Source organism: Aethalodelphis obliquidens, unplaced genomic scaffold, assembly GCF_003676395.1.
Source record: "Aethalodelphis obliquidens isolate GAN/ISIS:26980383/991018 unplaced genomic scaffold, ASM367639v1 scaffold33, whole genome shotgun sequence".
Classification (NCBI taxonomy): Eukaryota; Metazoa; Chordata; class Mammalia; order Artiodactyla; family Delphinidae; genus Aethalodelphis; species Aethalodelphis obliquidens.
In genome coordinates this window covers 21129633-21154480 of record NW_020837977.1, presented here as the reverse complement: position 1 = coordinate 21154480, position 24848 = coordinate 21129633, and the positions used below count along the sequence as shown (strand labels likewise).

Genomic DNA, 24848 nt, shown 5'->3' with positions numbered 1-24848 from the left:
GAAGTGGCCTTCACATCTTAACTCCACAAAGAGAGGCTCCTGGCCAGTCTCATTTCACTCCCTTCCAAACCTCAAACTCCACAGCAAGGAGTAGAAAATGACTTCGTCTCCGTACATACTGTCCTCTTATCTCTGCCCTGTCCCTCTGACCTGAAATGCTTGGGCCAGTTTCCACTCATCCCCTAAGCCTCATCCCAAGTATAAATGGAACAGGAGGCCAGGAGGTACAGGAGGCCAGGAGGTACAGGATGCCAGGAGGTACAGGAGGCCAGGAGGTACAGGAAACCTCCCCTAACCTACTCAAACCATGTCAGACACTCCTCTTCTGTGCTTCAAAAGACTGTGTATTATGGCTCTTGTTGCACTTTCCAGACTGTGTACTATTATGCTTCAATGTAGATCTCAACACGTTCTGAGCCTCTTCTTGAATGCAAACATCATTTTAATTCATTATTTAATCCCCAGAAAATAGCACAGCATCCAGCATGTTAACTATTTACTAAATGCTTGATATATGACTACATGGATACATAAACAGTGAGTCACTTTACAAAATCACTATTGAATATTTAGAGATCTTAGACCGCATGCCGTAACGAAAAGATCCCACAGGCCCCAACAAAGATCCCGTTTGCTGCAACTAAGACCCGACACAGCCAAAAAAAGAAAAGGAAAATAAATAAATATTTAAAAACAAAAAAAAGAAAATTTAAAGATCTTTACACCTTCCCTGTCAGGTAACTTACGTACCTGAATTCCCTGTAGATATTATTAAAAGCAAGTGATGCTCCCAGTCTCTTGAAAGCATTGGGGTGAAGTGCAAAGCTGTACAGTCGCTTGAAAAGTGATTTGGTGTTTACGGGACTGTTTTCCTGCTGCTGCGGTGTTGTCTGCTTAATGGACCATTTGAGGAATTCTTGAATACACCGACCACAAAAATCTCTTAAAGTACTGTCAAAGGGGTCCACAATTCCATCCTGAAACAAAGCATAAAATGACAACTGAATACCTTGGTCTGCCTCTGAGCATAAATGAAGTATGTTATGAAAATTAATTTAGAGCACTATTAAGGAAAAAAACAGACACTAGTCAAACCAATCTGTCTAGAATCTAGACTCTAATAACAAATTCCTTGTGACATAATGAAAAGTTTCTTCTAAACAAATTAAGAAACTGAAAAATACACGAAAAAAAGAGAATACTTTAATTGTACAGCAACAAAGCAGACTTTCCTTCCCCTGAAGAAACACAATGATTATATCCTAAAAACTTCTGTTGATTCTACCTCATAACATTATCTGAAATGCTTTATTTATTGAGGATAAATAGAGTAAGACCCTTGCAAGTTTCAAGGAAACTGTAACGCTACACAAAGAAAAATCATAGAGGTGTGGTTCTAAAAGTAGGACCTTCTATCAGAGCAGTCTCCAGAAAGGCACAGTCTCTAAATACTTGAAAAAACAGCTAAGGAAATTTGAGTGCTTTTGTTTCTCTCTTAGATCCACAAAGGAAAAGTTTAACTTGAGAAAGTACACGGAAACTGAAATAAGGGGATTCTTTCTAACATGCCTGGTTCCTTGCTACATGCAAAATCTTTGATCACAGCGCAAATTAGAATTCACAGAGGTGATGGTAATGCACCGCGGAAACGGGCAGAGGAGCGGACAGCAGGGACACAAGTGCACTGGAGTGCACCAGCCTCCACCTCCGCCTTCACCTTTTCTTTTCTTTCCGTAAACCCTCTCATGTTACATTTCCATTCCCACCTGCTTTTTTCCTGAAGCTCTGACTTAAGCTACCTTCAAGGATCAAAAGGGGAAAAGGAACAGCTAAGATAGAAACTTCAGAACAGAAACATTAGAATAAATCCGTCTGAATGAAATAAGCCACAAGTTAAATTTAATTAAATGGATCTGTCATAGACAGGTTTCACACTAGACACTGCAGGGAATTAAACCACAGGTACAATGATGTCATCATCCTAATTACAAATGTTCAGTAACTCCCACTGCCCACAAGTGGCAGCCAGTTAGGCAACCTCTGAGAGGGAAAGGAGCTGTGTTAGTAACTACACACACAACAGGGGCAACAGGGACAACAGGGCTGGCCTGGGCAAACTGCAACAGATAGTGGTCCTACATGCAACGACACACCTCATTTCAAACTTAACAGAAAGTGACCCACAAATTCAAACAAATCAGTCTGCAAAAACATGGGATTAAAGGATGTTTGTTTGCACAAACTTGCTATGTGTTCAACTGGGCATTTTTTTAAAAAATTTATTTATCTATTTTTGGCTGTGTTGGGTCTTTGTTGCTGCGCGCGGGCTTTCTCTAGTTGTGGCGAGCAGGGGCTACTCTTCCTTGCGGCGCATGGGCTTCTCGTTGCGGTGGCTTCTCTTGTTGCAGAGCATGGGCTCTAGGCACTCGGGCTTCAGTAGTTGTGGCTCGCAGGCTCAGTAGTTGTGGCTCGTGGGCTCTAGAGCACAGGCTCAGTAGTTGTGGCACACGGGCTTAGTTGCTCTGCGGCATGTGGGATCTTCCTGGACCAGGGCTCGAACCCGTGTCCCCTGCATTGGCAGGCGGATTCTTAACCACTGCACCACCAGGGAAGTCCCTCAACTGGGGATTTTGATTCCAAAGTCAGTATATGCCAAAACAAAAGTACGGGTTGAAATAATAGGTAAATATCAATTAAGATGATATTTAAAGAAATCAAATGTAGTTATTTGCACGAGTTCAGAATATTAAAATCAAATCAGTGTGGAAAGACAGTAAGGCTTTAGCCGACCTCACTGCCTCTGCCCGCAGTGAGCCAGTGACCCCACCCTAACAATTCCACCTCTGCTGTCTCAGGATAGTTCTATGTACACGGTGAACTGCGATGTCTAGGAGTTTTGAGTTGCTGAATCTGAATGCAGGAGAAAACAGAACCAGCTCAAAAAATTCCTTTTACTCTGAACTAGTATACTATAGTTAAAAAAAAAAAAAAAAAGAGGATACTGCAACTCTGATAGAAGTCCAAGAACATTCTTATTCACCCTTTCCACCCTCAACACACACACACACACACACACACACACACACACACACACACACAGCCTTAATGTAGATGAAGTTTGTCAAATTTATAACCATCCTCCCAAAAGGAACAAAACAAAAACATCTATGTGCTTGTAGCTATTTAAAAGTATCCCTTAATAAACAGCACCTTGTTCATTAAATGCCATCTCACCAAAACAAAAGAAAAGAGATGATCCAATCTAGCTAGATGTTACATTTTGATACCTTGACAGGTAGCTTTTCTCAAAGTTCTGAGTATTGATCACATATAACCAGTTGATGGGAATGGCAGGACAGGAACCATTACTCACCAGTATTGTTTCTAGTAAGGCAACAGTGTCCTGACTCTCAAATTTCTTATTGTTGGTGAACCAGTGAATCAGCTGCATAACTAGAGGTTCATACAGTTGCCTTGGCACCTGAAGGAGTAATAACATCAGAATTTACTTTTTTCATGTAAATTTTATATCAGAGACAGTTCCATTTATACGACAGGAGCAAAATTAAGCATAATACTACTGTGGTTATATTAGTTTCCTTCTCTAGTTAAATTCTGTGACGAACATGGTCTAACTTCTTCCTAAGAGTCCGGCAAAGAAAAAATACGCATCCCCAAACTTACTGTTCCTCTAACGAGGAGGGCAATTAGGGTCGACAGTGATGGTATTTATCATTCATCCTGATTAACCTGATCCTGAGCTAAACAGAAGGCATTCGGTTCACAACCCCGTGGGGACAAAGCAGAAAGCCAGGTCAGGGCTTCCCTCCGCGCAATAGTTGAGAGTCCGCCTGCCGATGCAGGGGACACGGGTTCGTGCCCCGGTCCGGGAAGATCCCACATGCCGCGGAGTGGCTCGGCCCGTGAGCCATGGCCGCTGAGCCTGCGCGTCCGGAGCCTGTGCTCCACAACGGGAGAGGCCACAGCAGTGAGAGGCCCGTGTACCGCAAAAAAAAAAAAAGCCAGGTCAGCGTCCTCTGCATAGAGACTTCCAGGCTGTATCACAGAACAAGAGAAGAGGCACCTCCCCCTCGGCTGCCTGCCGAGAAGGAAGGGAAACTAGTCTTTACTCCGTGGAGATGCGGGTTCTCACCCCAACCTTCTCAAATGTAAATACAGTCTCTCCCGGGCCCAGAGAGCCCTGTGGGTGTCTGGCTCCTACAGTCTAGGGTGGCTCCCAGGCCTGGAGAGCTTTACTGTCCTTTTGGATCAGAGCAATTTCCTGAGACAAACGGTTATGCATCTAACCCTCATTCTCTACGAACAGTAAATGTTCACAGCCCGAGTGAAGGGGAACATTCCCGGTCTTCCTGTCTCACAAGGCTGGCCCTACAGGAGCACTGAGAAATCCAGGGGAGTTCTACTTCCCCGCTGATACTCAGCTTAAGAACAAAGCACGTGGTACGGACACCACATCAAAAGTCACGTGAGGGAGGTCCCTGGCAGTCCAGTGGGGGACCATGTACTTCCACTGCAGTGGGTGTGGGTTCCATCACTGGTCAGGGAACTAGGATCCCACATAACGCCTGCTGCGGCCAAAAAATAAAATAAAATTTAAAAATTAAAAAACAACAACAAAAATCACGTGAAATGTCTGGGGCTCAGACTAAACAACAAGTTCTTACACCTGGGTATTTCTCCAAAAAATATCTTTCTAAACTTTGAAGCAACTTTTAGACTTAATCAAAGTAAAAGAATCTTACCTTTTAGTTTGGAAATTTAACCTGGTCTTAAAGCATCACTTTTTTTCCCCCAAAAGAATTATTTTGTATTCTTAGAACATAAATTATACATATGTACACACACACCATTTATAGAACATGTAGAAAACCATCCAACTACAATCCTACATCCAAAAGGTAACCACTGTTAACATTCAAAACCACTGTTAACTCAGTATATTTATACACGTTTAAATATATGTATACACGTGTGTAAAAATATACACTTTTGTAACCACTTTTCTGCCCCTTAATTTTGAATACTTTTCATGTAAATACATAAGCTATATCAGTATCTTTATTAGATGCCTGCTATCTCATATATGGATAAACCATGATCCAGTTACCCAACCCTGTTGTTAGAAATGCAGTATTTCTAGTTTATGTCTGTCTTATACACACCACTCTGAACACCTCTCTGGACAAGGGCTGCTGTCCACACTCCCACCTGCCAGGACTCACAAGCCCCTTTCCCTACAAGCTTGGCAGCACTAAACACTGCCAATTTTTAAAATATTTGACAACTGCTGCAATCCATACCATTTTAATTTGAATTTCCTTATCTACTAAAAAGGTTGAATATTTAAAACATATTTAATTGGCCATATGTACTTCTGTGTTCACGAGCTGCCCACTTTTGTTCTCTATCCATTTGCCCATTTTAAAATCTTATCATCTTCAGCACAATGTGGGGAAAAAAAAATTTCCCTACATCATGTATATGTCAAAACTGTGGGTTTGTGCCATTCAGTGGTTTTAAATACTTATAAAGTCAGAACTATCAACACACTAACAGTTTTCTTCCACAGATCTCCCTTCAATACCTTGTATGAAAATTTCCCTTTCTACACAAACTGTATGGAAAGACACCTATAATATAATGATAAAATCCACCCAAGCAGAAATCACATTTACATAAAAGAAAGCATTTTTGAATGCTGTAATCCTTTTTATCTGTACAACAAAATTTATATGTATGCTTATAAAAAATTTATATAAAATTTATACGTATGCTATGTTTTACAAAGATCTAGGAGTATATTCACCAAACTTTCGGCAGAGGATACACTGGCTTTTCCTGAGGAATAATGGTGGGAAAGGGGTGATGACATGGAGGTTCACTTTTAGCATCATATGTTTCTATATTAATTAGTATATTTTACCAATGAAAAAGACCATCCCAATCCAAAGACACAAACAGACATGCTATAATTCATCACATTTTTCTATAATATTTTTAGAGTTTATTTTTCCTTCTAAATCTTTTTAATTTGAAATTAACCTCTCATGTTAGTCAAATGCTATAATAGAATTTATTAAATGTTCCATTTCTCACTAACTTAAAAAGCCCCTTTTACCACACATACAGTATTTATGTGTACACATGGGTCCACTTGCCAACTGCCAGACAGTCCCACTGACATATCTGTGCACAAGTTCAACCCCATTATAATTAACGTGACTTCTTCTTAATATCTGTTAGGGCAAGACACCCTTCAGTACCTGACCCTGCCAAAATTTTTCTTGGTTAGGCTCTAGCAATTATTCTTCCAGATTACTTTTGACGTTCAAAATGAAATTAATTCTGGGCTTTGCTGGAACAATACCAAACTTACTGAACGATCTGGAAAGAGCTCGAATTTTTTCAATACTGGTTCTTTTTTTTTTTGGCCACGCCACCCAGCTTGCGGGATCTCAGTTCCCTGACCAGGGATCAAACCCGGGCTACCTGCAGGGGAAGTACCAAGTCCTAACCACTGGACTGCCAGGGAATTCCCTCAATATTGATTCTTCAAGTACACAGCACTTTCATTTTATATTCATAAAATATATGTTTGCCTGGCACACTAAAGTTTATTCCTAGATGTTTTATTTTACTTCATTTTATTTTTTACACTGCGCCATGCAGCTTGCAGGATCTCAGTTCCCCAACCAGGGACTGAACCTGGGCCATAGCAGTGAAAGCCCAGAATCCTATCCACTAGGCCACAAGGGAACTCCCCCAGATGTTTTATTATTATTACATTTTTTGATGCTGTTATGAATGCTATGTTGTAAACACATTTTCCAAGTGGTCAAAGCTACAATAGAATATAAGACATATTAGAACACTGATATATGAGAATTCTATTTTGTAATTCATCAGCTTTCTCCTTTATTAATTCTTAGATTTATCAGTTGATACTCTGGGCTTTCCATATTTTTTTAAAACTATATTCAAAATAATTTTTTTCCTTCCTTTCTCCGACGTCCCTGACCTCAGGGACCTCATGGCCTGATGAGAGACCCAGAGGTTAACCAGTGCAAATTAACTTATGAAACACAGACGAAGCCATTCTGAGCAACCACTCCATGCACAGGCCCGGGTCGGGGCTGGAGGTGCCTGTGAACAGGCCACGCCACGTCTCACCCCAGCACCCACCTCAGCCGAAGCACGAGGCGGCATCACTGCATCACGGCTGGGCAGGATTTGGCTGTGATATTCAGGTAAACATTCTTCATCATTTTTTTAAAGACAAAATTAAACGATTCCTGATTTACCAAAACAAAATACCTTCTTGGCCTATATGAAGAGAATCGTTGCTTATGAAACCTATTTCTGTGGTAAATTTCCAGTTTTACCCCAAAATCCTATTTAATCATGGCGCATTTTAAGGCACTACTGGATTCGTTCACATATATACTGAAGGATATTCCATGTATATTTATAGGTGAGTTTTTCATTTAGTTTTCTTTTTTATGCGTGCACCCTTATATCAGGGTTCCGCCAGCTTCATAAAATAAAGAATCTGAATGTCTTCCGTGACCCAGCAGCAAAGGAGAATTCTGTCCCAAAAGCCCCAAGGAAGAGATGACCTGCTGACATCTCCAAGCGCCCCCGACTGCTGGCCACGGCCCCTCCTCTCTTCTTCACCCCTAAGTGACAGAGCCGGTAGTAAAATCAGCCTTAGGGGCTAGACTCTCGTAATTAATTCCTTAATTAATTACTCTCCTAACTTAATTCCTTAGGGCCTATCCCTGAGGAATTAAGCCAGAGTCGGAAGGGCAGCAGCCAGGTAGCAGGTTTTCAAAGACCCCAGAGTGGTCCCAATGTGCAGCAAGCCTTGACCATCACTGAACTAGACAGGACTTTTTAAAAAAATTCTGCAACTGTTTCAAACTCAAAGTCATGCACTTACCTGATCTACATCACATGCCAGTCGAAGCAGCACAGGAAAAGTGCGCTTATAGAGCTGGTACATGGGTGGGGGGCCCAGGCCACTGTCAGGCATCTGAGTGGCTTTTCCCAGCATAAACATGACAATGCTGTGCAGAAGTTCACAGGCCGCAACCTGAAACAGGCCAGGGTGGACTTAACAAAGGTTAAGAGCATTTTGAAATGCTACACAATGTAGCCCTTTAGAAAGGAAACCTTCTGCAGCAGATAACTATCCCACCCAAAATAAATGAACGGCAAGTGGTACTTCTTGTGTAAAGTTCATGCTTCCGTTCACTTTGAGCTGGAGCCAACAGTGAAGAACTGAGATTTAAAAGATTTAGACATCAGGACTAATACACTCATAAGAAACATATCCATGCTGCCGCAACACAGAACTCTGCTTCATGTGTTAGCACATTTTCAACTGTCACTTTCAGTAAATACATTTTTAAAGCACGAATTTTGGAAATGTACAGATTAATATAAAGACTTGAGATAATCTGTTTCTAATCTCCCAGGTTGAAGAGAGAATCAAGCACAGACTAAAAATCACTTTTCAATGCCCTTTGTACTATTTTCTATTATGAAGAGTTCTGGTATATTAATGTTTTGCCAGGTTATCATCTATTATTCAGATAATTTATGTTTAACTTCCATTTTCCAAGGACACGTACTTCTGATAACTGAACAGTTTCCTGATTACTATACTAGAGAAAATACAAAATCCGTGAAACACAATACGTGTTTCCTAATGAATACACGTCTAACCACAGCAGGTGATCAGTGAGTACTTTGGTTTGTCTGTCAGCGGCCGAGAGCGCCAGCTCTGTGACACGTGGCAGGAATGGGTCCAGGTGGATGATGGGCTTCATGTCCGCGAAGGGCACCGCGAAGCCAAGCCTCCTCTCTCTGTCCCAGGCCACACAGCGCCTGGCTCTCTCCTCGGGGGACACTGCTGTCAGAGAGATGCAGAGCGCTTTCGGTCAGTCCCTCCTCGCTCCAGGACAGCCCCTGGCTCACCCCCTCCTGCTCTGTTTACCACACGTGTACAAACCACTACACACTGTTTCTGAATTTGACTTAAAGGCAAACTATTGTTAAACAAGTCTAATAGTCTGCAATGTTTAATTTCCAATTTCAGTAAGAGTTACTCTTCTGTGGAAAAATGATAAATGAACAATACTTTAATTAAGTATCTCCTCTTTATAGCACTTATTTTCCTAACAGCGGTTCTGACTTCTAAAATGCCAAAATCACCAATACATTTAATATGAAATTTTAAAGGTAAAAGTACCAATTTTTACTAATCAAACATGCTAATTCCGGGCTTCCCTGGTGGCGCAGTGGTTGAGAGTCCGCCTGCCGATGCAGGGGACACGGGTTCGTGCCCCGGTCCGGGAGGATCCCACATGCCGCGGAGCGGCTGGGCCCGTGAGCCATGGCCGCTGAGCCTGTGGGTCCGGAGCCTGTGCTCCGCAACGGGAGAGGCCACAACAGTGAGAGGCCTGCGCACCGCAAAAAAAAAAAAAAAAAAAATGCTAATTCCAATCAAAAACAACTTAAATTATCCAAATATTAAGGATATCAGGTTAAAAAAGATAACTTTGAACTCCTGACACAACGTTTAATATAAAGGTGCATCAAGCTAGATTCTGCTTCAAAAAGGAAAAGACATCAGACTCCAGTGAGCGAGCACAAGAGCCACACGGGCTGCAGGGCACAGTGGGAGCACCCACTCCACCAGGCAAAATATGGCTCTTCATAATCTTACCTGAAAACACATAAATGACATATAGGAGAAAATATCAGAACACACCATGACCTGTATGCATCCAAATACATCCATGGGGTTAATGTGCTTTAAGGAAAGGTCACCTGTTATGAGGTTTTTGCTGATCTGTCCCCCAAGACGGCCAAGCACTTGCACAACCTGAACCCGTATTTCTTCTAAGGACAGCGCTTCATGCTGCAAACATGGTGACAAGTTAAACATTAGAGAGAGTCATGAGCTGAAAGAAAAACTGCTCTACCACCCTCTCCATTGTTGACGCCTCCAATGGCTCATTATATCCTACACGGCACTGCAGTTAATTTTATTTTAAATTCATGAAAAGAAGCCACATCTCTTCCAATTTTGCAGTTCTGTCCGTTTCCTAGACCATCGGTTCCAAAGTTTTGGCAAGAGCCTTCACACCCTTAAAAAATACTGACGCTCCCCAAAGAACTTCTGTTTATGTAGGTCGTATTTACCAGTATTTATCATAAGTTGAAACTTAGATATTATTTAAATAGTTATCATTTTATTTAAAAACACTGAACCCATGACATGTTAACAAACGATATGCTTTTAGGAAAAGTAACGATATATTCCAAATAAACAACCTCAGGCAAGTGGTACTGTTTCCCATTTTCACATTTGTGACAGACTTGCTGTTGGGCTGTAACTGGAAAAGAAGGAGTATTTTAGTAGTCTTTCTAGATAACTGGGGTTTTTCTCTGATACGGCTCCACAACTGCAGTGGAAGTTTCTTAAAGGCTGGTCACAAAGCAGACTCTGAGACCACAGCAGCGAAGACTATGGAGCCTCTACTACGTTAAAACCCACGGGCTTATCTTGCTCTCTGTGGATTTTCACCCACACGCAATTTGGGAAGATAACGTACTGTTCATCTGACAACAATGGTTCCCTGGGTCATGCAGATCTTCCACATGTTGATGCATTTCACTGTACATGTGAAAACATCACAGTCGTTAAGTACTGAGAAGCTGCCCAGCTCATGATGGTTACAAGTCTTGCAAAATTTTAATTTTCACTTAAAAGCTTGAATTGTGTCACTGGCAACCAACACTCTCAGAAGTTTTCTTTGAAGTGACAGGCTCGCTCTCTGTCTTGGAGAAAACGCCTGCGAGATACTGAGCAGCCAGGCTGTCTACCCCAGTAAACGGTGTTCACAAGGGAAGGGCTGCTCGGCGCACCCCTGCTCCAGCACACGGGATGGCACACAACGTGTGCTCAAGGGTCGAGGCTTAAGGAGGCGCTAGGGAACCAACGCACCACCCACCACTGCACAGTGCAAACGTCGACGCGTGAAAATACTGATAGTTCTGGCCTTGCACCCGGGGACCCCAGGGCCCACCTAGGGAAATGGGGTCCTGTGTCTGTAAAGAAATGTGCAAAACTAGAGGCACGCTCAAGTAACTTTACCTTCCTTTACTTATATGTGATAAGATAATTTAAAACCTTTAGACACCATTTCTAGTTTCATCCAGGTCTCCCAATCAAAAGCTGTCAAAAATATCGAGATGGGAGGAACTTTCCCTAGAGCTTGCGATATCAGTTCTAGATATTAAAAGTTTTTCAAATTTCCTTTTTCACATCATACTTAAAAATATTTTCCCTACACTAACTCAATTTTCTCTGTTTACATCATTTTTATCTGTCACATTATGTGCCACATCTAAAAAAACTGGTCTCAAGAAATTATCACTGGAAAAAAAACATAAAACCTGCCATGAACTGAACTTGACAATATGTATTTCAGATTTAATCAGTAAATGAGTCAATCTTACATATCCATAATATCACTACTGCAATTGCTTATTCCAAACAAGAAAACAAGACAATAAACCCGTTAATATAGTTTACATTTTTACTGTAAATATATATTGAAATTATTTCTATATTGTACTCTAATTGATACATAAGAACAACTAATATTTTAAGTGAAGACTTTTCCTTTTCACGAGCATTAGAATCTGGTCTCTCCGTTATTTAAGGTAAAGAAGATACAAAAGATTTCTTACCGATGAAACGTTCTTTGCCCTTTTCAGATGCTTTAACACATCTCTAGTAAATCCTTTCTGGGCGGCCCGAGAGAGTGCTGACACTTCCCAGTTATTCCTGGTCTCATCTATCAACAGTAAACAAAAGTCAATTTTAAACAGCACCATTCATTTATTTAATTAATACAAGGGAAAACACACTACACTGCTATAGAAAGACATTAAAATGCTAAAGTGAGATTAAAAATGAAATTTCTAGAACAACAATATTAACAGTGGTTATCTTAGTTTTAAATACCACTGCTGACTAAAAGAAACACAGTTCCTTGGAGAAGTGGCTGACTCCCAGGCTGGGTAGACTGTGCTGGTGAGAAGCGCCAGGAGGGGGCACTGCTCAGGGAGGGGCACACTCCCACGAGTCCCACACAAGTCACATCTGGGACAGGCTGTGCGCAGATATCAGTGGGAGCAGGAAAGGGCTGGACCCACTGAGAATATAAGGATCCACAAGTCCCTCCTGACAGGCAGAAATAATGGGTGAAAAAAGTTATTTCTCACCGCAGAGTGCCAACTAGATAAAAGGAATCATGGAGCTGGAACATCACCATTGTGCCACTTTTACAGTAATAATCAACTCAGAAGAATCACCAATGGACAGACACTAAAACCATCACAGTGAGACATCCCTGAGGAATCAGAACACTTACAGCTGTGAAGGAGCTGCCATTCGACAATCATAAACTTCTACAGAACGTGCACGTTTAGCACAAAACTTTCCCTCCCGAACCACTTCATGGTAAGGTACCAATCTGACGCCACCGCCCCTGAACGGTGCGGGTCCTAAAGGAGCCGGTCCCACGTGACAGCCACACCACAGCCCAGATGAGGGTGCCAAGCTGCAGACGCGGCCCCCAATCACCCCCACCCCCAGTCAGGCTCCACTCGGCCCTAACAACGTCTCAGCTTAGAACCACAGGTTACACTTAGTTGTCTTGTCTTTTTCATCTCCTTTAAGGGAAACAGTTCTTCAGTTTCCTGGAGTTTCATGACTTGGACATTTACAAAATTAGATGCCTCCATCTGGGTTTGTCTGATGTTTTCTCATGACTGCGTTCAGGTTATAGAAACCATTTGCAGCGTCTCGCTAGTCCTTTATTAATAAAGCCCTTGCACCTGCTCACTTTCTCTCAGTGGAGTCACACTTCTCCCAGTGCTGAGACAGCCTGGGAGGACCCTCACAGGGGCTATACCCCAGCACGCCTCTCCTGACCCCCAGAAGTGACACCCGCTGACGGCAGAGCCTGACTCCCCTCTGCTTTCTGTTTCCCATCTGTGAGTCTGCGGTGCAGGCTTGCTGCCCATGCCCCATGAGCTAGGCCCCGGGTGGGAACAATCACTAAGAACTGGGGTTTTGGTCTTGGACCTTCTGCAGGTGGATATTAGAAATCTACCCTCTGGTGGCCCCAGATGAAAAGAGGATCTGGTTTTTATTTAGTCTTTATTAAAATGTTTTGGAGCTCAAATTAGTTAAGAATTTTGTACACTGGGAAAAACAACTCTCTGAGATGTGGACTGGTCAAGTGTTTTTTATCTGTCTATGACTCAAACTGTGGGACTGAAGCCATAAACCCTCATGTGTCTGCGTGTCACCTAAGCCCTGAATTGAGAACAACCTGACTTCTCCTTGTGAGTGTGCTGTTCTCCTGTATTTGGAAAGTATTAAGAAATTAGATTATTAAGTCTCTTAAAGGAGCTCTGTTCTTATTTATACAAATAAATAAGCTTATATAAAATGAATATTCCTAAAATTATCTGAAAATTTAAAAATTGGACTTATAATACTTTAAATGTGCCAAACTTTAAAAAAAATGCTATAGTCACTAACTCAGAAGCATTTCAGAAATCCATATTCACATAATAAAGGCACATCTTCAGTAAATGAGACAAATTTCATGATTTTAGTTTAAATAAATGTGTTTTCCTATCAGGGTTAAGTACAATACAAGCATACGTCTTATTCTACTTGGGTTTGTTTTTCCTATACTTACTTACATACTTATTATACTTATCCAGGCTTACAAAGCCAACAAGCTTTGTTATTATGGTACAAGACACACAAAATAACACCACCAACCGTCTGCAGAATTTTTTCTTCATCTCAAACAGCCCTACATAACTTTTTTTTTTTGCGGTATGCGGGCCTCTCACTGTTGTGGCCTTTCCTGTCGCAGAGCACAGGCTCCGGACGCGCAGGCTCAGCGGCCATGGCTCACGGGCCCAGCCGCTCCGCGGCATGTGGGATCTTCCCGGACCGGGGCACGAACCTGTGTCCCCTGCATCGACAGGCGGACTCTCAACCACTGCGCCACCACGAAAGCCCCCTACATAACTTTTAAGATCATGATAAATGCAGTAAGTTTATGTTCAACTAAACGGAATCACTGGACAAACTTTTTACTTCCCCAGTAATTACGTTTTGTAGCATGTCAACTGGAAGATAATTTCTATGATCTGCAGCCTTGAAACCTTGGACTGAGTTAATTAGTAAATCATCATTGAACACCCACGTAATTTCTAAGTAAAACAGAATACCGAAACACTGATTGCTAAGCAACATTTTTTTTTTCTTTCTTTTTTTTTGGCTATGCCGCGCAATTGGTGGGATCTTAGTTCCCCAACTGGGAATTGAACCCAGGCCCCCCTGCAGTGGAAGCGCCAAGTCCTAACCACTGGACTGCCAGGGAAGTCCCACTAGGCATCATTTCTAAGTCTGTGTGCTCTGCTTCCTGCTTTCTAGGCCATGAGGAGATGAGGCATGCTGCGTGTGGTACCACGCCGGATGGATGCAGCTACAGGTGGGTGTCACGTGTGCTCACAAGCTCCGAGCCTGAGAAACTCCAAGACCTCAGCAGACACTTCTCAAAACCATCCAGTCCGCGTTTCCTCAGTCCAAGAGAAGTCTGGCAGAGAGTTGTAACTGATACGCGGATGAGGCTGCAGTAGAAGTAGGAGGGCACGCTTCTGACTTTCAGGGAGGGTGAGCTGCTCTGCTGCTCACGAAGCAGCGAGTCTCGGCTTCTTGGTGTCCGGCCATCTTTCCACAACCGGGACTCACTAAGAGCTCACGGATTTTTGCTTTTGTGGGTTACAACTAGCAACAGTCAGCATACTGGAAGCAGAACCTACTTTTGTAAAGACCTACTGATCTATTTGAAGACTGCATGTTAACACACACGACACCTTAGTATTCCTCTGAAAACAGCTGGATCTCATGGACTCCCTGCGAGACCCGCTGTTTCAAGTTGTGTCAGTGGGTCCCAGAACATGACAAAACTTGGAAAGGTAACACCTGAGTCTGAGAAGAGGCTATGAAATGTGTTACATTCTTAGCAAAGTTCACTCAGTCTTAAAGGACGTGCTTCTCTGCCTTACTGATCAATGCCTTTGTCTGTAACAGGCAAAGTTACTCTTTACTTTCTGTGGAATCCACAAGGGAGCAAGGCTTGAATCTTATCAGAAGCACTTTGAGCGAAAGGCTCAGGCCTTGCACCTCTGTCAGAAGCGGCACAGAGCGGCACTGGGCTCTCAGCAAAGCACATAAGGAGGCGTGCTGGCCACTGGCCCCACTGCTGGCCAGCAGGCTGACGACTGTCTGCCAGGGTCTCCACTGTAAAGCTGCCATCTGCACCCTTGGTGAGTAACATGTGTTGTGGGGTGAGGTAGGCAGGATTTTAAGGTAGCCCCATGACCCTCCCCAGTGTTACCCCTGTGACTGTGTTTCCTTACAGAACAAAGGCAGGTCTAATCTAATCACACGAGCCTCTTAAAAGCAGAGTTTCCTCCAGCGGATGCAGGAGGAAGGGGCACAGCCTCAGAGCCTAAGGATTCAAGGTGCACCGTTGGCTGTGAAGGTGGAGGGCCAAAGGCAAGGGGCGGGCCAAGCCGGGACCACCAGCCAGCAAGGAAATGGGGCCTTGGACGCCGCCGACACCCTGCATGAACCTGAGGGCCCTCCCCAGAGTGCCCGGAGAAGGGCCAGGCCGGCCCAGCCAGCCCCGAGCAGAGGAGCGGCTAAGCCCACCTAGGCTTCTGACCCAGAGGACGGGGAAACGACAGATGGTGTTTCAGCCGCTGGCCCTGTGGTGACTTGTTACACAGCAAGAAGAAGCACACGACGAGGCTTTCCGTCTACTCGCTGACTTGTAACTGTACACACGCAAGAGTCCTACAAGATTCAGTGGATCTCGATCTCTTTCTGGGACACTCTGCCTCGATGCTCAGATTATCCCAAGTTGGCCCGTGACATTTCCCATCATTCTTAGAACACTTCCTTGATTTCTGCATGTTTCAGAAAACATAATATTCTAGGTTCCTCTTATACTTTCCCTGTGCAGGCTGGAAGCAGCCATTTCTCCAAAGCCACAACCTGGGGACTGGTTTTCTCGCTGCTACAAAGGTACCACTAGCCCCAGGCAGCCCCTTCCAACGGACAGAAGGACAACAGGTGTGCACCTTGCACGTTCCACTTCACCCACCCACACAGGTGTGCGGGCGCCTGTGCACGTGTGCAGAAGCAGTGAGGCCCGGGACGGGAGGCAGGGCTCTTTAGCTCTTTCTCCCTCTCCCCTCACTGTCCTTGATCCAGCTGTTAATGTGGCTGACGTCCCGTATGCCGCCCTCCTCGCCTGCTTGGATACCCTGCCCCCCCGGGGGCCCCCCGGTGCCCACCCTCCTCGGCACCGACCACTGGAGGAGGACCTCACTGGGAAGACGGCCACTCGCAATCAGAGAACGGAGCGGCTCCCGCTAACCACAGGCCCGTGGGCATGACCGTGACGGCACCACCTGCCATTGGTCCTGGGGGCCCCTCACGTGAGAGGACATCAGACAAGCCCAGCTGGAAGGACCTCCTCCCAAATCACGGCCCGCAACCTTCAACAACATCAACGTCATGAGAACTGTCCCACACGAAAGGACGCCCAGAGGCACGACAACTAAACGCAAGGCCCAGGCTGAATTCTGGCCCCGGAAAAACGCAGCTGGAAGCACAGCTACGAAGGAAGTTAATGGGGCAGCCGAGCCATGTGCACACGGGCTGCAGAGGAGGAGAGTGAGGCAGCCATGTCACCCTTCCTGACCTTGACCACGACGACGCTGTGGTCACGCACAGGAAACACACATCGCAGTATTCAGGCATACACGTCTGTGATGCCTGCAACTTACTCACAAAAGGTTCGGGAAAAAACATCACGTATAAACACGCACACATATTATCACACGATACAGAGAAAGCACATACAGTGACAAAGCAAGCGGGACACAATTTAGCTGCTAAACCTGCAGACAGAGCAGACAGGAGCTCTCTTCACTATGAATGCCACTGTTCTGGAAGTTTAGTATCGTATCAAAGAAAACATTACTAAAAACAGTCTTTCAGGTTGTGGATTTTCTGCTGTTAGTTTACTTACTCTCTGCTTTTCCCTATCTCCTAATTACCTGGAGAACGACCATTTCTCAATAACTAAATTCTCTGCTTAAAGGATCACAGTAATGTCCCGTATTAACTGAAAAGAAATACAAATCTTTTCAATGAGCTCACTGACAGAACTAAATTCAAAAGAGCAAATGAAAGGACCACAAAGATACCTACTAACAGATACATTCAATTCCTTTAACCATGTCCACGTGTGTTCAGTGAACTACTCAAATAGCAGCACTCCTTATAAGAAGTGAATTTTAAAAGCCTAAATAAGAGACAAACATCAACTACTTTTTTTTCCCTAAATACTTATCCCGAAACTGTGACTCTTTCTTCATGAACTCTGAATATGCATTGAGGTGCCATAAAAACCAGACACAGTGAATGAAATTTGTCACACACTTTTCATTTACGGTTTCTAAACCAACAGTATTTGAGCTGAACAATAAAATAATGATTTACGTAGATGGAATTTTACGAATTAACACTTGATTTTCTACTTTGCTGGCAGGGGCATTTCAATTCTTACCAGTACTTCAGGGTTCTTCTCCAACATGAACCCTTCTTTTTGCTCATCTGATCACAATGTCCATTTCCACTCTGGTTCAAGGAAATTTGACCCCCCTCAATTCTATGTAATACTGTTCTTGGCTAGTACAACTTTGGCCTGGGGACTTCCCTGGTGACACAGTGATTAGCAATCCACCTGCCAACAAAGGGGACATGGGTCGAGCCCTGGTCTGGGAAGATCCCACATGCCGCGGAGCAACTAAGCCCATGTGCCACAACTACTGAGCCTGCGCTCTAGAGCCCGCGAGCCACAACTACTGATGCCCCCGCGCCTAGAGCCCGTGCTCCGCAACAAGAGAAGCCACTGCAATGAGAAGCCCGCACATAGCAACGAAGGGTAGCTACTGCTCGCTGCAACCAGAGAAAGCCTGCACACAGCAATGAAGACCAACGCAGCCAAAAATAAATTAATTTTTTAAAAACCTCCAATCCATTAAAAAAAAAGAAAAGAAAAAAATTTTGCCTGGCCAGATGAATTTTTTCTTTGAATCTTTTCCCAAACCTACTTCTTGTATGACAATTCTTCTGAACTAACATTAGTACTAAATCAGTTATATCTGAAAAACCAATAAAAAATCAGGTGAGATTAGGTCAAAATACAAAATTACTATTGGATTTCCTTATAGTTTTAATTCCTGTTTGATTTGTCAAACAAAAGTGTCTTTGCAAGGCAGTATGTTAGAATCTATAAGGAGCTCAAAATATTTAAGACTGACTTCTTGCCCTTGGAAGATTTTATAAATCTTGGTAGGATGTAAGTGACTAAAATAAAAAGTAGGTTTAATACCTCAGTTATACTTCTTATGTCCCAATTATATTGAAATGAATTGGGGAGATCACAAAAATATCAAACATATTTTGAATATGTTGGGTTCAAATTTCAGAAGTTGCAAAAATGAAAATACGTAGTCTTATAGGTATTACATTGCCATTTTAAGATACATGTCAAAATTCTTCTAAACCTTACCTGATAAGGCTGAAGTTTTCAGATATCCATCAAGGCTGGGTAAAATGTCCTTATAATAGGGCTGAATTACATGTTTGCCGATGTAAACTGACCATTCTTCTAGGGCATTCAGGCCGACTTCTGCCAATGGGGTATAGCTCAGGCCCAGTTTAAAAGCCATCTGTATGTGAGTACAAACAAGGTAATGAAACACAAGGAATATGAGATTCAAAAAGGGTTTCTAACGGCAAGCCTTTCCTCTGCCAGAACCAGACAGGCTGGAGGGAAGGGTACACTAAGGCCCCCTCAGGAAGGCCTGCCGGCGGGTGTCACTGCACACCTGCAGCACAGAGAGGGCTGAATCCTCACCCCCCACCCCCAGGGGCCCTCAGAGAGGACCAGCCAGGGTCCCTCCCCAAAGCTGCTCAGTGGCAGAAGCAGAACATGAACCAGGGTGTCTGACGGGTGAGCGCCTGCTGGGACTGCCATGCTTTCCAGGAAACAGGACACTGCACAAGAGATGCGTCTGCTCGGGACGATGCACCCACCTGCAAGGCAGGGACATAGGCTCTGACATCAAGTTCGATGATGTCGTGTGGCAGGGACAGGACAAAGGTCAAACAGGAGGCCAGGAGTTCATCTTTGTACTGCTTCATTTTAACTGACACCTTAGCAAGAAAGACGACAAGAACATCAGTGCTGCACACCTGAAGAGAGCCTTCAATTTCACAATCAACTACAAGAAACCCTATTCGCAAATAGGGAAAATGATCACGGGGCCTTTATCTGACACAGCCACGTTCATTTAAAAAGTAAGCACTGATCTCCAGGAAAAGTTCATTTGTTGAGTACTTAATTTCCATTATGTGGAAGAGCTAAAGAATCTATTAACTTTGAGTTGTCATCACTCAATTTTAAGAAACCTCAGGGGACTCTGGAAGCACAGAGATATCCTCTGTTAGTGATTTTAACCCCTTAATCCCCACATGGAGTAAGCAGCCCATTTTTAAGTAATTAGATCATTTATAGGATTTTTCTCAACATACATTTTTTTTAAACATCTTTATTGCATTATAACTGCTCTACAATGGTGTGTTAGTTTCTGCTGTGTAACAAAGTGAATCAGCTATACATATACATATGTCCCCATATCTCCTCCCTCTTGCGTCTCCCTCCCACCCTCCCTATCCCACCCCTCTAGGTGGTCACAAAGCACCGAGCTGATCTCCCTGTGCTATGCGGCTGCTTCCCACTAGCTATCTATTTTACATTTGGTAGTGTATACATATGTCCATGCCACTCTCTCACTTCGTCCCAGCTTCCCCTTCCCCCTCCCTGTGTCCTCAAGTCCATTCAATTTTAAATAACCCATGACAACACTGGATAAATCATTTGAAAATTACCTCTTTACCAAATTTCGCAAACAAAGCAAAGCAAAAAGACTTTTCTGGGTCCTCAGAAGACTGTTTCTGACTCTTTGGACCAACACCCTGTCAAACAAAACAGGGAATTAGTTCAGTGAATGATAACCAGGTAATCCTGTGTCCTAATCCGGCAGTTCCCAGCCTTCCTTCCAAGGGGAACCCATTTTCATGTTGCTCAGGCCTCATGCAGAGGGGAAGTGAAATCAGCCCTGAAAACGTTTCAGGCAGAGGCCAGCGAGAAACCGAGTGGGAGGTGGGGGGGCTTGCCGGTCAAGACCCAAGGCCTAAGTCTGCTCCCTGCCCCGGGGTTCTGATGCGCACACCTGTGGGCTGAAACACTGCTCACGCCCAGAGCCCCCAGACACAAACCCAGGTCCTCTCCAACCTCACGTGCCACCAGATCCCCTGGGCGGCCTGGGCACAGGCTGCTGGGCAGCGGCCCAGAGCTCCTGACGAGGTGAGCCTGGAGAGGGTGTGAGTGGTGCTAGTGATGCCGGAGCCCCAGCACCCAGCACCCCATGAGAGCCCCTGCAGAGCCAACGTCATCAGCCAGGTGTTGTAAATCAAAACAGAAAATGCTACTGGTTAAACTTTAAAGAGTGTCATCCAATTGCCACTCACATTATGTCTTTCAAAATACAAATAAAATTAGTAGACTTTAAAACTGCAATATGCTATCATGTTGCATTTTAGAAGGTATTTATACACACTCATGCAACCTAAGAAACACAGGAATATTCAGTGTCCTTCAAAAAAACACTTACCTCAAAATATTTTATTTTCTTGGCATTTCTCACAGCAATAGATAGCAATTTGTAGAAACCACTAATGAATGGCAACCGTGTAGACTGCAGAATTAATTCATATGCAAAGGAGTATACCCATGGCTCAAAAAATTCTACATGTTTCTCAGGAAGAATCTCCCTGTAAAAACAAATGTAAAGCTCAATGTAGAAATTCTCATCATGTACTATTTTTATTCAGCTTTGGATATAAGAGACATAATCAAAACAAAATCATAATCTATGATTCCATTATATATCATTTTCAAGAATATCTATATTCTTTGTTTTCCCCACCTGAGGACCTTTTAAATGTATTTTTTTAAATAGATAAATTTCAGCTGCTACATTTAAATATATTTTAAGTTTCATACAAGCAATTTTAGATTTTAAGTCCTACTATTTCATTTCTTATATCTACATAAGTGATTTTCCTATATTACAGCCAATAATTGATAATTTCCACTCTTGAACAAATAGCATTTTTTAAATACCTGCAAAATTCCACCAGGTTGATGAAAGCTAAAAAATCTTTAGGTTTAGCAGGATGCAAGTTAGCAGCTGGATCTGAAGTCGGGCTCACCCAAAGGCCAGCAGCTTCATTTTCATGCTTAAAAATTAATGGCACCAAAAAAACACTGTTAACATTCAATCGTTCAACAAATGACTCAGCAAGTGACTCCACAGCCAAGGCCTGAGTCTTTGAGGAAGGAATGCAAAACTGAGGAGGTACAGACGGGCCTCGGAAGCTCACAGTAGGATCAAAATGACGGGACCACAGAACGTGTGGCACGGGCGGCCACAGGGGACACCGACGGGGGAATAAAGGTGCACACACAGAGAGACAGGGTAGGTGGGGACTACAACTTCTCACAGGAGCAGTGACGCCGGACAGAGGCAGAAGCTCACAACACAGAAAGGGTCAGTAATGACATGTAGCTTTCAAAATGAGAAACAGAGGAACAGTTACTACTATTAGGTAACACAGAAATATTAACATGTTCAGTCTGTGTTTCAGATTCAGGTGGAAATGTCAAGGGCAAGGCTGGAGTCTAGACCCATTTGGGAAATGCTAATCTCAGAGGCGACAGCTGACCTGGCGGACAGTGCAAGGGGAGCAGAAGACACAGAGACTAGGACATGTGCTCCAAAAGCAGGTGTGTGGCCGACAGTCTCGGGGAGGCCCTCTGGGCATGTTTATGAAATTATTTTAGACGTAAATAAATAAAAAGCCTTAAAGAGCAACAGACCACCCCCAGTGTCCCCTTCTCGTGTAAAGGCATCACGAGTGCAGCCAGGCTGACGAGGCCCAGGGCCCACCTCTGCCCCTGCAGGAACCCCTGACCAAGTGGCCTCGGGCTCGGCCATGGAAGCCAATAGGCAAAGTCGACTGAAGGAACCATGGGCTCAGCAGCGAACTGAGTGTGTTCCACAGAGTCCACGCCCACTGACTCTAGCTTCATCACCTGAGTGTCTTATGATGAGGACTCCTCAGAGCGGACAGCAGCTCTGAGCCGGCAGCTTCACGCCAGGTCCCATCTTTGAGCCGGCCAGGAAAACTGCCTTAAGAACACAGGAGCAGGGAGTCTTCCCTGTCCGCGTTGGCCTACCTTCTACTGACTCCAGAGCACAGAGCTTGGAGCCTCCTCGGGTATCAACCAGAGGAACGCCAGGTTTCCCGATCCTACTGCAAAAGGCCACCTCTACACTAAGTAAGACTTGACTCTGCTATTGCTGAGGAATGAGTAACAATCCTAACAACTTTTTCCAAAGAGTTGCTTTAACTTATTAAACATATAAACTACTATCTAGTAGTTCTGAACAATCTAGTACAGAATATTTTCTACGCATTAGGCAATGCAAATAAAAAAGTATCAAGGACACGTATTAATGCTAATAAACCAATGTCCTGCGATGTCCACAGGTGTGAGATTTGCTCATACTGCAGCGGCAGAGGGAGTTAGTACAAAAAGGATACAAAATTATTACTGACAAGCCCTTCTAACCTCTTGTTCCCCAACACTCTGCTTTTCCAGTGTAAGATCCAATTTCTCGATAATCTTCAAAACTGATTTTACAAATTCATCATACAGCAAACGATTCAGACTTGGAAGGGAGGAATTCACAAAGAGAAATGCTTCATCTGCTAAAAGAGAATCCTTAAAATAAAGAAAATAATAAATTTCAACATACTGTGCCAAAAAGTATCAGTACCAGTATTAAATAAGCATTATGATACATAAAGATGTGTACGTATATTTAGGTATTATGGAAACTCCTGTGTAAACTATAGCAGATTTACCTCAAAGTTTTCAAGCTGGAAAATGTAGATTCCTTCCTAAATTATTAGGACAATACCATTTCAGTCAGATACGACTTAACGCAGTCATGTAACAAACACAAACAGTAGTAAATGAGAAGATTTAGGCCAATCCTTGTCAAAGTATTTACCACATTAATGTGTGTGTGTGTGTGTGTGTGTGTACACACATCTGTATACTATACATGGTGTGTCTATGTGCAATTGCACATGCATGTACATACGCACATATACACGTGTGCACATATAAATACGCATGTACTCACAGATACATGCATGCATACATATGTACAAATATATATCTATTCTCAGAATGGATTTAAAGTATTATAATCTATTATTTCTTTAAAACTGAAATATTCTACCTTTCCAAAAATATGGACCAATTACTCTGCCTTTACTCAAATAGTCTATGAAACTTAACCTCAAAATGTATCTAACATCACATATAAGAAAGCATATTTTAGGTAAAATTATTAACACTGTTATACTATTTTACCTCAATAAGAAAAACTCCTAAGATTTTTCACAGGATAGGAACCATCTATTGACAAACACTGCTTTTCCTAGTCTATGAATGCTTTGTCAAAGACCATGTTAAACGGTGGCCAGAACCTGGCTTAGAGCAGACACCGCTGAAACACCTGCCAGAAACGTAGGAGGCGTGATTCTGACCGTGACAAACAGCCGTGCACCCATCTCCTTTGTACCTACTACATCAACCGGATTTACCTTCAGCTTTAGCAAATAAAAAGAGCACAGCTCTCCCGCGGTGATAACACTGCCTGCCATGTTCTTTTTATCCACCAGCCTGGGTCTGTCTGAAAGAACAACTCTGCACCAATTACACTCTGTATGCTGCTTCTTTGCTGAAACGAGGACTCAGCTATGGTAATTCATTAATTTTAAATGAGTTCTATGATTTTGTTCTTTTTATTTGATTTTTTTCAAGTCTCACTTTAACTATCCTAACTTACACTGTTTTAATTTTTCATTACCTGAAGTACTTAAAAAAAAAAAGCCCTATTGAAAGTTAGTAAAATATACTTCTGAAGTAATTCTTAGGTGTAAAACTATGGAAACTAGTAAAGAGGAACTAAGGTACTTCTGTGGCTTTAAAATGGTCGTTTTTACCATCATCTGGTCACAGCTCAGGAGATTTCTAAAAAGATCCAAATAGTCTCTGTAGGTGGGCACCCGCCATTTGCCGGTTCTAGCTTCCCCCGACACACGACAGTCCTCAGACTCGGGCTCAGCACCCTGGTGGAAAGACAAACATCCCACACTGAGGGCGGATCGGAGAACAGCGGCGCTGCTGCACTTCTGCTTTCTGCTGTCAGAGTTCTCTGAGCTAAAAGAGCCCCAGCTGCAGACCCTAATTTGCTTGAGGAAGATAGTATATTATGAAAGCATAATAAAAAGGCTGGGGAAAAGTCACAATTTTCTAACTAGGACTAAAACAGTGATGCACTAACAAGTGTTTCAAAACAATATCCAAGGTATGTGTTATGAATAATTTACCTCAACTTCTTATACAGAGCTCTCATCTCATCCTATTTCCTGT

General features: G+C 43.2%; 1 protein-coding gene across 7 annotated transcripts in view; it reads right to left on the bottom strand.

Moving 5' to 3' along the window:
• The window catches only part of PRKDC (protein kinase, DNA-activated, catalytic subunit), a 150435-nt gene that overhangs the window by 102914 nt on the left and 22673 nt on the right, over window positions 1-24848 (bottom strand). For 4 of the 7 annotated variants that reach the window (XM_027128148.1, XM_027128149.1, XM_027128143.1 and 1 more), the window contains exons 15-27: window positions 24419-24544; window positions 22971-23123; window positions 21459-21574; window positions 20947-21106; window positions 20162-20248; window positions 19307-19426; window positions 18780-18939; window positions 11785-11891; window positions 9856-9946; window positions 8772-8935; window positions 7961-8113; window positions 3374-3481; window positions 751-977 (exon numbers count right to left, since the gene is read on the bottom strand). In XM_027128148.1, coding sequence (XP_026983949.1) covers window positions 751-977; window positions 3374-3481; window positions 7961-8113; window positions 8772-8935; window positions 9856-9946; window positions 11785-11891; window positions 18780-18939; window positions 19307-19426; window positions 20162-20248; window positions 20947-21106; window positions 21459-21574; window positions 22971-23123; window positions 24419-24544 — 1772 coding nt within the window. Of the gene's footprint in view, window positions 1-750; window positions 978-3373; window positions 3482-7960; window positions 8114-8771; window positions 8936-9855; window positions 9947-11784; window positions 11892-18779; window positions 18940-19306; window positions 19427-20161; window positions 20249-20551; window positions 20898-20946; window positions 21107-21458; window positions 21575-22970; window positions 23124-24418; window positions 24545-24848 lie in introns of those variants that run through there. The other 3 variants (XM_027128145.1, XM_027128146.1, XM_027128147.1) reach the window with 3 other exon arrangements.